At 43.7% G+C, this 10,146-nt stretch overlaps 1 protein-coding gene across 1 annotated transcript; it reads left to right on the forward strand.

Moving 5' to 3' along the window:
- Positions 1–2,057: 2,057 nt before the first annotated feature.
- LOC119336457 lies at positions 2,058–9,734 on the forward strand. The gene is made up of 4 exons (XM_037608492.1): positions 2,058–2,895; positions 4,196–4,340; positions 4,410–6,224; positions 8,649–9,734. Exons 1-4 carry the CDS (start codon positions 2,222–2,224, stop codon positions 9,330–9,332), a joined length of 3,318 nt encoding a protein of 1,105 aa, XP_037464389.1. The 5' UTR covers positions 2,058–2,221; the 3' UTR covers positions 9,333–9,734.
- Positions 9,735–10,146: the final 412 nt, after the last annotated feature.

Below are 10,146 nucleotides of genomic sequence, written 5' to 3' on the forward strand. Positions count from 1 at the left end.
TCATTTCTCTTGACAAGCAAGCTATCCACCTCGTCACCTATGCCCCACACATGTCACCTCAGAAAAAATAATCCAACAAATTGTATGATACTACAACTTTTATTTAATACGCAACCCCCATAGAAAAAAGGACGCGACCATCCTCAGATCGTTTGCTCTTCAGTATTCTGTAACAGATGAGGTAGGCGTCATATTAATTCCAAAGAATTTCCCCAAATTAAATTTTTTTCCCCAAAGGTCACCATCGCAGGTTCCTTTCTTTTTCACGTCGCACTTCTTTAATCCCCTCAATTGAGTACATCCGAAGACAAACCGATCGGTCTCGCTCTCCCAGACTCTCCGCCTACTCCACATCTTTTTTGTTTCCATTCTCTCGCCCCTCTATTTGATCTCATTCACCATGAAGGTTGTACTCAATATCCATCGCTAGATAAGATTGATGCACCTGCGCTGTATCGTCTCCTCACTGCATGCCACCGGCGTTCAGGACTGCCACCACCTCATGCCGGCAAGGATTGATCTTCTCTGCCGGTTGTTGTCATCAGGCACGCAGTCCCCCACCCTCCATGGATCCAAACACACGAGCCAGATCCATCGCTGAGAGGAGCAGCACACACATCGGATCACGCTGCTATGCTGCAGCCTCGATGTGCTCAACCCCGGTCATCTCAACGGGTGATGATTTCGCCTCCTCAAGGATGACCTCCACCACCACCCTACTACCCTGAAGCGCCGCCGCCGCCTGCTCTTGGACAACTTCCCTAACCCCCGCTAAATTTCATCTTCAAAAACTAGAGTGGCACCGCTCCCATCGTCTCCAACATCAGGTTGGCGTTTGTGCCTTTTCTCTAAAACCGTGTCAGCTTGGCCAAGTCATGCCCAATTACTCATGTGTTTTTTCTTGCAATATTGACCTCAAAAGCACATGCGTAGTCTAATAGTTATAACTGCTAATGCATACCACTATGGTTATTTCACTGCTGTTGTAGATCGGTTCTCTTTGTCCAAAAGTTGGCTAGGGACTTGGCCATGTTGCAACTTTCATTTGAAATATCAAAGAAAAGATAGTAATGAGAGGATTTGACGTCATAGCACTCATGTTTTGGCTGAGAATAAATGTAAAAAAACAAGAGTAGGTTGAGTTCTTGCCCTCCTTTGCTAAGCTTCTGTCTTCTTTTCTCATGTATCATGACGTCATGTGATCCATCTTTTTGTAGGGAATAAGAGTCTCTACAGCTAAATGATATAATTATGAGCTTTCTTATTCTTAATCAGGAACTTTGTCCCCTAACATATTCTTTACTAATCTGACATGTCTTTGGTGGGCATACTAAAAGTTGTAAGCTCTCTTGGTCAAACAAGTGGAATGAATACATACTCTTTTTTCACACAGCCCATAGGCACCTCTCAAGTCCCTCCCCCATTTCGCTTTGGAAATCTTCTTTCTGCAAGGGCTCAGTCGCAAGTTATTTTTGGCACCTCCTTCAAGGAAAAGTTAACACTCGAAATCCTCTCCATTGTAAAAATATATTCCTCTCTAGATTTCATCTGTGCCTTATGTCATGCTCATGTTGAGGAATATAATTGTTTCTTTTGTGGAACTTTTATTGCCTTGAAATGTTGAGACGTCCTCTAGCCTTCATGGAGAAGAGCGTCGAATTATGGGAGATATTGTTAAAAATAGATAAATAAATCCATCTAAGTTGTGAATAGACCCAAGAGTCAAAACAACCGTTTTCATAGAAAAAATGTGGGCCCGTTTATGCAGCCCACAACCCCGTCGGCAGGGGATCCGGCTTGCCTGCTCCCTCCCCATACTCCCATCCGTGCTCCCATTTCATCCTACGGTTGTTTTTTTTCCCTTTTCCTTTCTAATCTAATCATCCACCCCTCTGATTTTAAAAAGATGGGATCGGACTTTATTTCACTCCAACCAAATTATGCCACATATGCGGGAGCACGGATGGGCACACGTGGGAGCAGACTAAGTCTCGTCCGTCACCAGGGCCCCCTTTCCAAGGGAGTGTTTTATTTTGGAGATTTGGTGGAGGGGAGCTGGGAGTTGACGGCCGGGGAGAGTTGCCGAAGACGCCCTCAACTGCCTAATCCCCCGCCCGTCTCCTCGAAGAACGGCACGCTCGGATCAGGGCACCTCCCCCGCCCCGGCAGCCTGCCGCGTCCTCCCGCCCGAGCGCGCCGCCGCCGTGTCGCGACGGTGCTAATGGCTTCAGAGGTTCTCCCCGTGGTGGACCTCCGCGTGCTCGCGCAGTCTGACCTGGACGCTCTCGCCGCCGCGTCCCTCCACGCAGTCGCTCCGCGGAGCTGCCCCGACGCCGCCCCGCTCCCGCCTCTCAAGATCGACCGTGCTGTGTTTAACGAGAGCGCGGGGTCCCGTAAGCAGACTTTCTCCCGACTCCGCTTCGCCGCAGCCGCCTCCTCCTCCATCCCCACCTCCCCTTCCCCCATCACGCCGTGCGCAGGCAACAACCCCGAGAACCACCTCGTCGCCTACCATCTCCGCCGTTTCTTCGCCCGTGAAGACCCCTCTTGCCCGCCCTCGACCCCGCCTCCACCCGAAACCCTAGCCCTATCGTCTCCCGACCCCGACCGGGAGACTACAAACTCCAAGCGGGTCTCCGTTGATCTTGTGAGGCTCGTTGGGCTCGTGGACCCATACAGCGAAGAGTTACGGAGGCAAACAGCCGGGCTTATGTCGGAGGCGGAGCTGTTGGACTTCATCAATTGCCTCGAAGGACAATGGGTGAGTCAGAGGCGGCGGAGGAAGTTTGTGGACGCAGCCTCCTTTGGGGATCATCTCCCTTCCGGGTGGAAGCTGCAGCTCGGGCTCAAGCGGAAGGGGCGCCATGCCTGGGTGCATTGCATCCGTTACGTGAGGTTTGCTGCTTTGCCTTGTCAAATTTCCTATAAATGATGATAACTCAGTAGTGGTGGCATTGACAGAGGGAATGCAATCATAACTTATATTGTGTAACAATCTGGATTCTTCCTGCAGTGTATATATGATAGCATATGACGATTATATAAGGATGTGAGATGGTTTGGGTTTGTGTGTACATTTTAGGAATGGGTTTTAAATGCTAATACTTAATGTTGTCCACAAGCACCTAGCAAAAATGGCCCCAAAGGAACACACTGAGATTCTAGTTAAATCATAATCTTCAGTTTTCTTGTTTGCAGAAAACACTGGTGATTTGTCTTGGTTTATGAGCATTGAGCAGCATTCACTGATGTTGTTTCAGCTTTCAAAATACAATCACTAACAGTTTAAGCCTATTAAATATGTTCTTTTGATTTGCACACTTCTTTGATATATCCTTCACCCTTCGATGCATGCATAGTAGCATATACTGTGCACGTTGCAGCGGTACCATCTGACTAGTTTGTGTTGATGCTTGTTATGGCAGTAATTTATCACTATATTCTTAGGTAAAGCATAAAGGGGTAATATTCTTTCACATAGTTCTATATATGGTGTTATAAGGGCTTTAACACACAGTTCTATATATGGTACCCCCTCTGTTCCAAAATGTAAGATGTCCACGCATTCCGAGATTTAAATCTGACCAGCAATTCACAAACAGAATGCGAATTATGTGACACAAAATTGATATCATTGGTAAATGCTTTTGAATAAGAATCCATTGACATGATTTTTGTGTCATATTGACATAGCCCACATTTTATTGGTGCCTTACATTTTGCAACAGAGGGACTACCTTCTATTTGTTGTGCTTTTGGTTGAAGTAACACCGGACACTTGAGCATTCCAATCAGTTAAATTTTATCAAGATACTGTGCCATATGTATTCGCATATATACTACCATTCTTTATTCTTAATGATGGTTTTGCTTTATACTATGAAAATTATTCCTCATCAATAAGTTGTTTAATTCTGGAAATTGTCAAGAATTACTTTTCTGTTTAAGGCTATTTGTCCGTTTGTTGGTAGGAATCAATGTCCAATAGCTGCGCTGCTGGCTCTCACATTTTTTATATTTGTTGCCTGGAAGTCTAGTTGAGATAAGAGAATTTCAGCAATATGCTTTGCTTTATCTCCCATGCATTGTTAGTGCTTTTGCCCTTACCGCCTGACCGGGACAATTGTGCTTTCCATATATTCTTTCTTGTATTTTATTATCTAGTGTAGCTAAGCCTACAAATCATACTTTCCAGCCCAAGAGGACATCAGTTTCGTACTTGTAAAGAAGTTTCTGTGTATCTTATGTCACTTCTTGGGTATCCGGCGTCCGTAACAGTTCCTATTCAGTATAACAGCACCAGACAACATGCCTTGAGTGATGATGATGGTGAAGATGACGTAAGTTTATAGTGTATTCCATTTTGTTTTGTACCTGAATTTTCCTTGTTTAATTTATGTGTTTCACAGGCTGTAGGGTTTCAACATCAAATTGGTTCAAGTGTGGATAACCTAAATGTATTGCCAGTTACTTCTGTCACCATTTCCAGCCGTTCCTGCAATTCAAAGGATACGGTAGAAGGAAATAAAAATCCAGCAAATACTTACAAGTGCCAGAATTGCAATTTAACTTTGCACAATCAAAGTGCCTATGTGCAACACCAGCTGTTATTTCATGAAAAGAAAGCTAAGAGGCGCAGAAAGAGTAGCAAATTTGGTGAACCAAAAGTTGGTAAAGATGGGGAATTTGAATGCCCTGTATGTCACAAGACCTTTCAGGAGCAATCACGGTACTTTGGCCATGTTGGAGCCCATGCAAGGCATGAGGGGCTTACTCCTGAAGCTTTCTTTGATAAGATCTCATCAGGACAGGCAGTTAACAACTTCTTGGGAGAGTTACAATTTACCCCTCAGGGGCTTACTGAACCAACTGAACAAAAGGGCAAGACTGCAGGCGAAGCATGTTCTCAGCATCAGAGTTATTCAAAAGAACAAGGGGGTGATAGCTCAAAAGTTATAGATCTTTTTAGCACAAATTGTTCCGGTAGTTTCAATAGGCCTAGTGAAGCTTGGTGTAGACAGGTAGAGGTTCCTCCTGTTACAGATGCTCGAAGTGCATGCAGATACAGAAATGATATGATGGATTATGCCAATGTAACTGTTCCAAAACTAAAAGTAGCTCCTGAATCCAATGATGAACCAAATGGCAGGCTTAACGGCTTTGCTGAAGTTGATGATTTTAGTGATCACACGGGAAGTGGCCATGACTTCAGACCTTCTAGCTTCTCAAGTGCTAAACATTATGAGGACCAGATTGTTGATCGTGGCTTTCCTGTTTCAAAGCGTGGCGAGGTCAATAATACTGTGAAAGCAAGAGATGTCAACCTTAATTCATGCCTGGACACAATATCTTTCCCGATTGCTAGTGCAAACAATCAAACTTCTACTGCTGTTGATGAGGCTAATCAATCGTCCATTGCTGGAAAATGCTTCATTGGCAGTTTTAATAATAATGATGGTGCATCTACTACATCATCCTGTTCTGTCTCAAATAATAAAGTATCTGGTTCCCTTGGTGGATCTAACGGATCCTCTAATGCTGCCAGATGCATCGGTGGTAGTTATGGTAATGATGCAGCAGCTAACATTTTTGGCAACAAGAACAATACCATGGTGTACCAGTGTAGTTTGAACACATGCCCCATCTCTCATGTTGCAACTAATGTGGATTCTTTTGTTTCCCGTTCAACACATGCAAAGAACAGTGACAAAGAGCGTGCATACAATACCAAGGAACAAATGAATACCACACAGAACAGAGCAAGTAATGAAGTTGTTGAAGGCTATAATAATGATGTCTATACTGGTAGTATCACTGAAAGGAGTCTTGCCCAGTGTAGTAATAACTTGAGTCACCCAAAATCTAACATTCTGAGCCGCTGTGCATTACTGGACTCAAGCACTTTGACAGCCAGTAACTTAACCAAGGGAATTGATGTCAACTGCATGAATGGTTCTTTTGTTTATAGAAATGATGCCAACGTGGAGGGTCCTTCTGTAAATAGGCCCATGAATAATAATGATTCAGTGGGTTCTGTGCATGCCGTGTTGGGAAAGCCAAGTAACGATATGCAAAATCATTACAGTGGTAGTGCTCCTAATTACACCCCGCTTGCTGCAGCTAATATCAACGATCTAATACCTATGCAGAGCAATTTTGATGGCATGTCAACTTTGGTTCATTCTGTTGGTGATGTTCCAAGGAGCAGCACAACCCAGGATCAGGTAAAATTGACATGATTTTGCAGGCTTTCATAACTCTTGCACGATATAGAAGTGGTTTGATTTTTTTTGACGGGCATTAATCATAAAATAATGAATCTATATTGATTTGATCGCTACTTAAATGAGTTGCTTTGTTCCCTTTCACTGAAAACAAGAGAAGCAATATAATTATACTAGGCAAAGCAAATGGATTTGAAGTTGGCTTATTTCTCTCCCGGTATGAGTTCGGTTCTGCATGGTTGAGTGAGGAATTTTTTTTTGCTTAACCTTTCAGCACAACCCTGGATTAGGTAAAATTTACATGATTTTGCAGGCTTTCATAACTCTTTCAAAACCAAATGTAAGGTCCGATTAGGTCCATCTCGACAAACTAGATAATGATACGGGGCTAACCCGGTGTAGGCCGATCTTTTTCACGATTGGAGTGGATTCCCTCGGAGAACACGAGGAACACGATGAACACGGGGAATAACGGAGAGAAATCACAAGGGGAAACACTGAAGAACAAGTCCAATCACACATCCACTAGACAATCAAACACACAAGATCACGAGGTACATGAACAACAAAGGGAAAGATACAAGGTAGAGTTCATCTCCGAGAGAACGTCTTGATGATATCTTAGACGGATCTTCCCGTGAGGGGTCTTGATGATATCCCCCAGGATCTTCTCACATGGAGGCCTTGAACTCCATGGGAGTGGTAGTCTCTCTCTCTCAAGAGTAGAGGTAGGTAGGAGCAAAGCTCACATACAAATGAGCTATCATGTTTGCTAACCCTAGAAGGGAGGAGGGGGATGAGTATATATAGTGGTAGCCACGAAGGGGTAAGTGAGGGGCGAAAGGGAACACGGGCTTCGGCCTGAGTGTCTGCGCGCAGGCAGGGCCAGAAATTCTGGGATGGACCGGAAGTTCCGGGCTCCGGAAGTTCCGGGCAGGTTGTGGCCGGGTTCCAGGTTATCCAGAGAGTTGGCGCACCCGGGGCTGGTCTGGACTCCGGGGGCCGGAGGTTCCGGGCAGGCCGGAAGGTCCGGGGGCTGGAAGTTCCGGGCAGAAGCCAGAAGTTCCGGGCTTTCCAGAAGCTTGTCCATGCTTCTTCTTCCTTCTCTTCCACGCTTCCCTCGCGGATGGTGTAGGTGATCCTTGGCGCTTGCACTCCTCGTCGTCGTCCGTGAAGCTCTGACAATACCTATGCATGCACACGAGTGGAGTGTCAAGTAGTATACCATCCTCGAAGGGGTCAAGTGAACACGTGTAAAGGAGATGATTCACCTTTGTGTATGTGAAGTAGATGTGGCACGTGTCACTTGCCAAACGGGCTCTTGACATGGTGATGTCCATAGGATGCTCCGCATCAGATAAGATATGCACACCACATTTATATTACGGGATTAAACCTAGCTGAGCTTGTTTTGCACTTGGCATTAATTAGAGGGTCCTCCCTCCGTCCTATATTAGTTGTCGCTCAAACAGATGTACATAGCAGTGAAATATGTCTAGATACATCCATTTCAGCGACAACTAATATGGGACGGAGGGAGTATTCAATATTGATCCATGAGAATGGTTAGATTATTAAATACTGTGCTAAAGGAATCAAATCCACAACTTTTACAAGTTTATGTAGGGTGTAAAACTACACCGGCCAATTCAAACGTCTATAAAATTTTACTATTGGGAATGGGGAATTTCGTGAAGCAATTGCTGTTCTATGCAGAATCATAAATACCACTATTATTTCATGCTAGTAATACATTAATAAACAATGCCTCTTTGATATTCTAACTTGATTTTTAATATCGGATATCAAATATTAATTGGTGATATGTTGTACGACATGTAGTTGAATCAGGAAACACTCTTTGCATTTTTTTAGTTATTATTATTGTTTATACGACGCCTTTCTAATACAAATAAAACGTAAATAAACTAATACTCGAGCACAAGAAGTGTATGATTCAAAATGTTTGACGGTTTGATTATTAAATACGAAATGAGCACTCAAGAAATTCTTATTATAACATAGAGTATGCATGTGTCCTAACTCATTCAATATTTTATCGAGATTTAAGAAAGAATATACTCCCTCCGCCCTAGAATAAGTGTCGCTGATTTAGTACAACTATGAACTAAATCAACGACACTTGCTTCGGGACGGAGGGAGTACTACATACATATCACTCCATATTGGTTTTTTAGCGGGGTAAAAAAAAGCCCATGCATGTTTTTATAGTTCTATTTTTGCTGTTTCTGTTTGTTCTCGTTCTCACAACTATTGCTTAATATGAAAATGCCTTTTGGATATCTCGGTTGCCTTGTTTCCGTGTTATCAAATTTTGTTGTGCTGGACTTTGTTGGGGCAATGATCTTTCATGCTGAATACCCATGTGATAATTGATATTTTTTTTTGTAATAATGAAAACAGTGTGCGTTGCAACTTGGATTTGGTGGTCAGAAGCAGCACGTGTTTCCTGGTTATGGATGGGCTGCATTTGGATCCCCTCAGCTTGTGGGCTTGGCCAGAAATAATAATTTACCCACTAGATCCTCACAGTTTGGGAGCATGGTCAGACCTAATTCTTCTCCTTCTGGATCCTCTCAGTTAGGGAGTGTGGCAAGTTCTGATTATCTGCGAACTGGATCATCTCAGTTTGGGTGCATGGCTGGACCTTCTATACCTGCTGCCGAATCCTCTCAGTTTAGGCACATGGACGGACCGAATTCTAAACATTCTGCTGAATCCTCTCAGTATTGGCACATGTCTGGAACCAATTCTAGACCTCCTGCTGGATCCTCTCAGTTTGGGAGCGTGGTCAGACCTAATCCTGTACCTTCCACTGAACCCTCTCAGTTTGGGAGCTTGGCCAGGCAGAATTTTGGGAGGACATCCGAGCCAACTTTAGTGTTGGGGAATGTACTCAAGGTACCAAGGATGATTAGTGGAGGGAGCATGCTCGCAGCAGTATGCACATGGTGCAACAGCCAGTTCCACCATTTTGGCCCCGTCGATGGACAGCAGGTTGGTAATTACGGCCTCATCTGCCCATCATGCAAGGATAAGGTGTCTGGTCAACGTAATATGCCCAACAATGGCTTGTGGCAACCCTGAGGTCATCTGAATAGCGTTGGAGACGTTTTTTTTCCCGCTGTATCTGTTAAGGTTGAAAATTACCTGCACCGATCAGTTTGCAGAGTTGAGCGGGCTATCTAGGAATGATGTTTGTATTTGATGTGCTCCATCTTCTCTTAGGAAGTTTATCGATTTCATGACACGAGTGTAGGCGTATTTCGTTAGAACTGAAATCATAGTTTTAGATTTTATTTATTACATTTACCCGGGTATATCTCTTGCAGGAGCTCCTAATTATGTTGCTCAGATAAGATATTACATCCTCTGTCTAAATGTAAGACGCTTTGGCAGTTCAATTTAAACTGGCAAAACGTCTTGTGTATTTAAAAACAGAGGTAGTAGTATATTCTGGCAGTGATGAAAACTCTTCTAGAGCTGTAACAGGCTTCAAGCATCTTTTTTCAGGAAATCACAGGTAGAGGTTCGATGTTCAGAAGAATCTGGTTTACTAAGTTGCGAGGCATAAATCCTATACTACAGGGTTATGCTAGTTTGCTTTTGCGTGTGAACTTGGGGGGTTTTTCAGGTACTTTTTGGTGTAGGGACTAGAAAAAGTCCTTCTTAAAGACTTTTTAATCAAACAGGAAGGACTTCTAAGAACTAAACGTTGTTTTACTAAATGAAGAAGACTTTCAAGGAGTCTTTTTTGAACTTTTTGAGACTTTTCCAACCATGCCCCTCTCTGCACCCAATGCCGCGTCGCCTCATGGTGTTGTTTGGTTATTATTTTTTTGTATATTAGGGATAACATGGTCATTTAATAACTTCTAGAAAGGGACTAGGGACTTTTTAG

This window comes from Triticum dicoccoides, chromosome 7B, assembly GCF_002162155.2.
Source record: "Triticum dicoccoides isolate Atlit2015 ecotype Zavitan chromosome 7B, WEW_v2.0, whole genome shotgun sequence".
Classification (NCBI taxonomy): Eukaryota; Viridiplantae; Streptophyta; class Magnoliopsida; order Poales; family Poaceae; genus Triticum; species Triticum dicoccoides.

Bases quoted from the DNA above. Each gene is read 5' to 3' on its own strand.
- LOC119336457 (XM_037608492.1), top strand. From the start codon at position 2,222: ATGGCTTCAGAGGTTCTCCCCGTGGTGGACCTCCGCGTGCTCGCGCAG. The intron at 2,896-4,195 runs GTTTGCTGCTTT...CATACTTTCCAG, and splicing joins CATTGCATCCGTTACGTGAG to CCCAAGAGGACATCAGTTTC. The intron at 4,341-4,409 runs GTAAGTTTATAG...TGTGTTTCACAG, and splicing joins ATGATGATGGTGAAGATGAC to GCTGTAGGGTTTCAACATCA.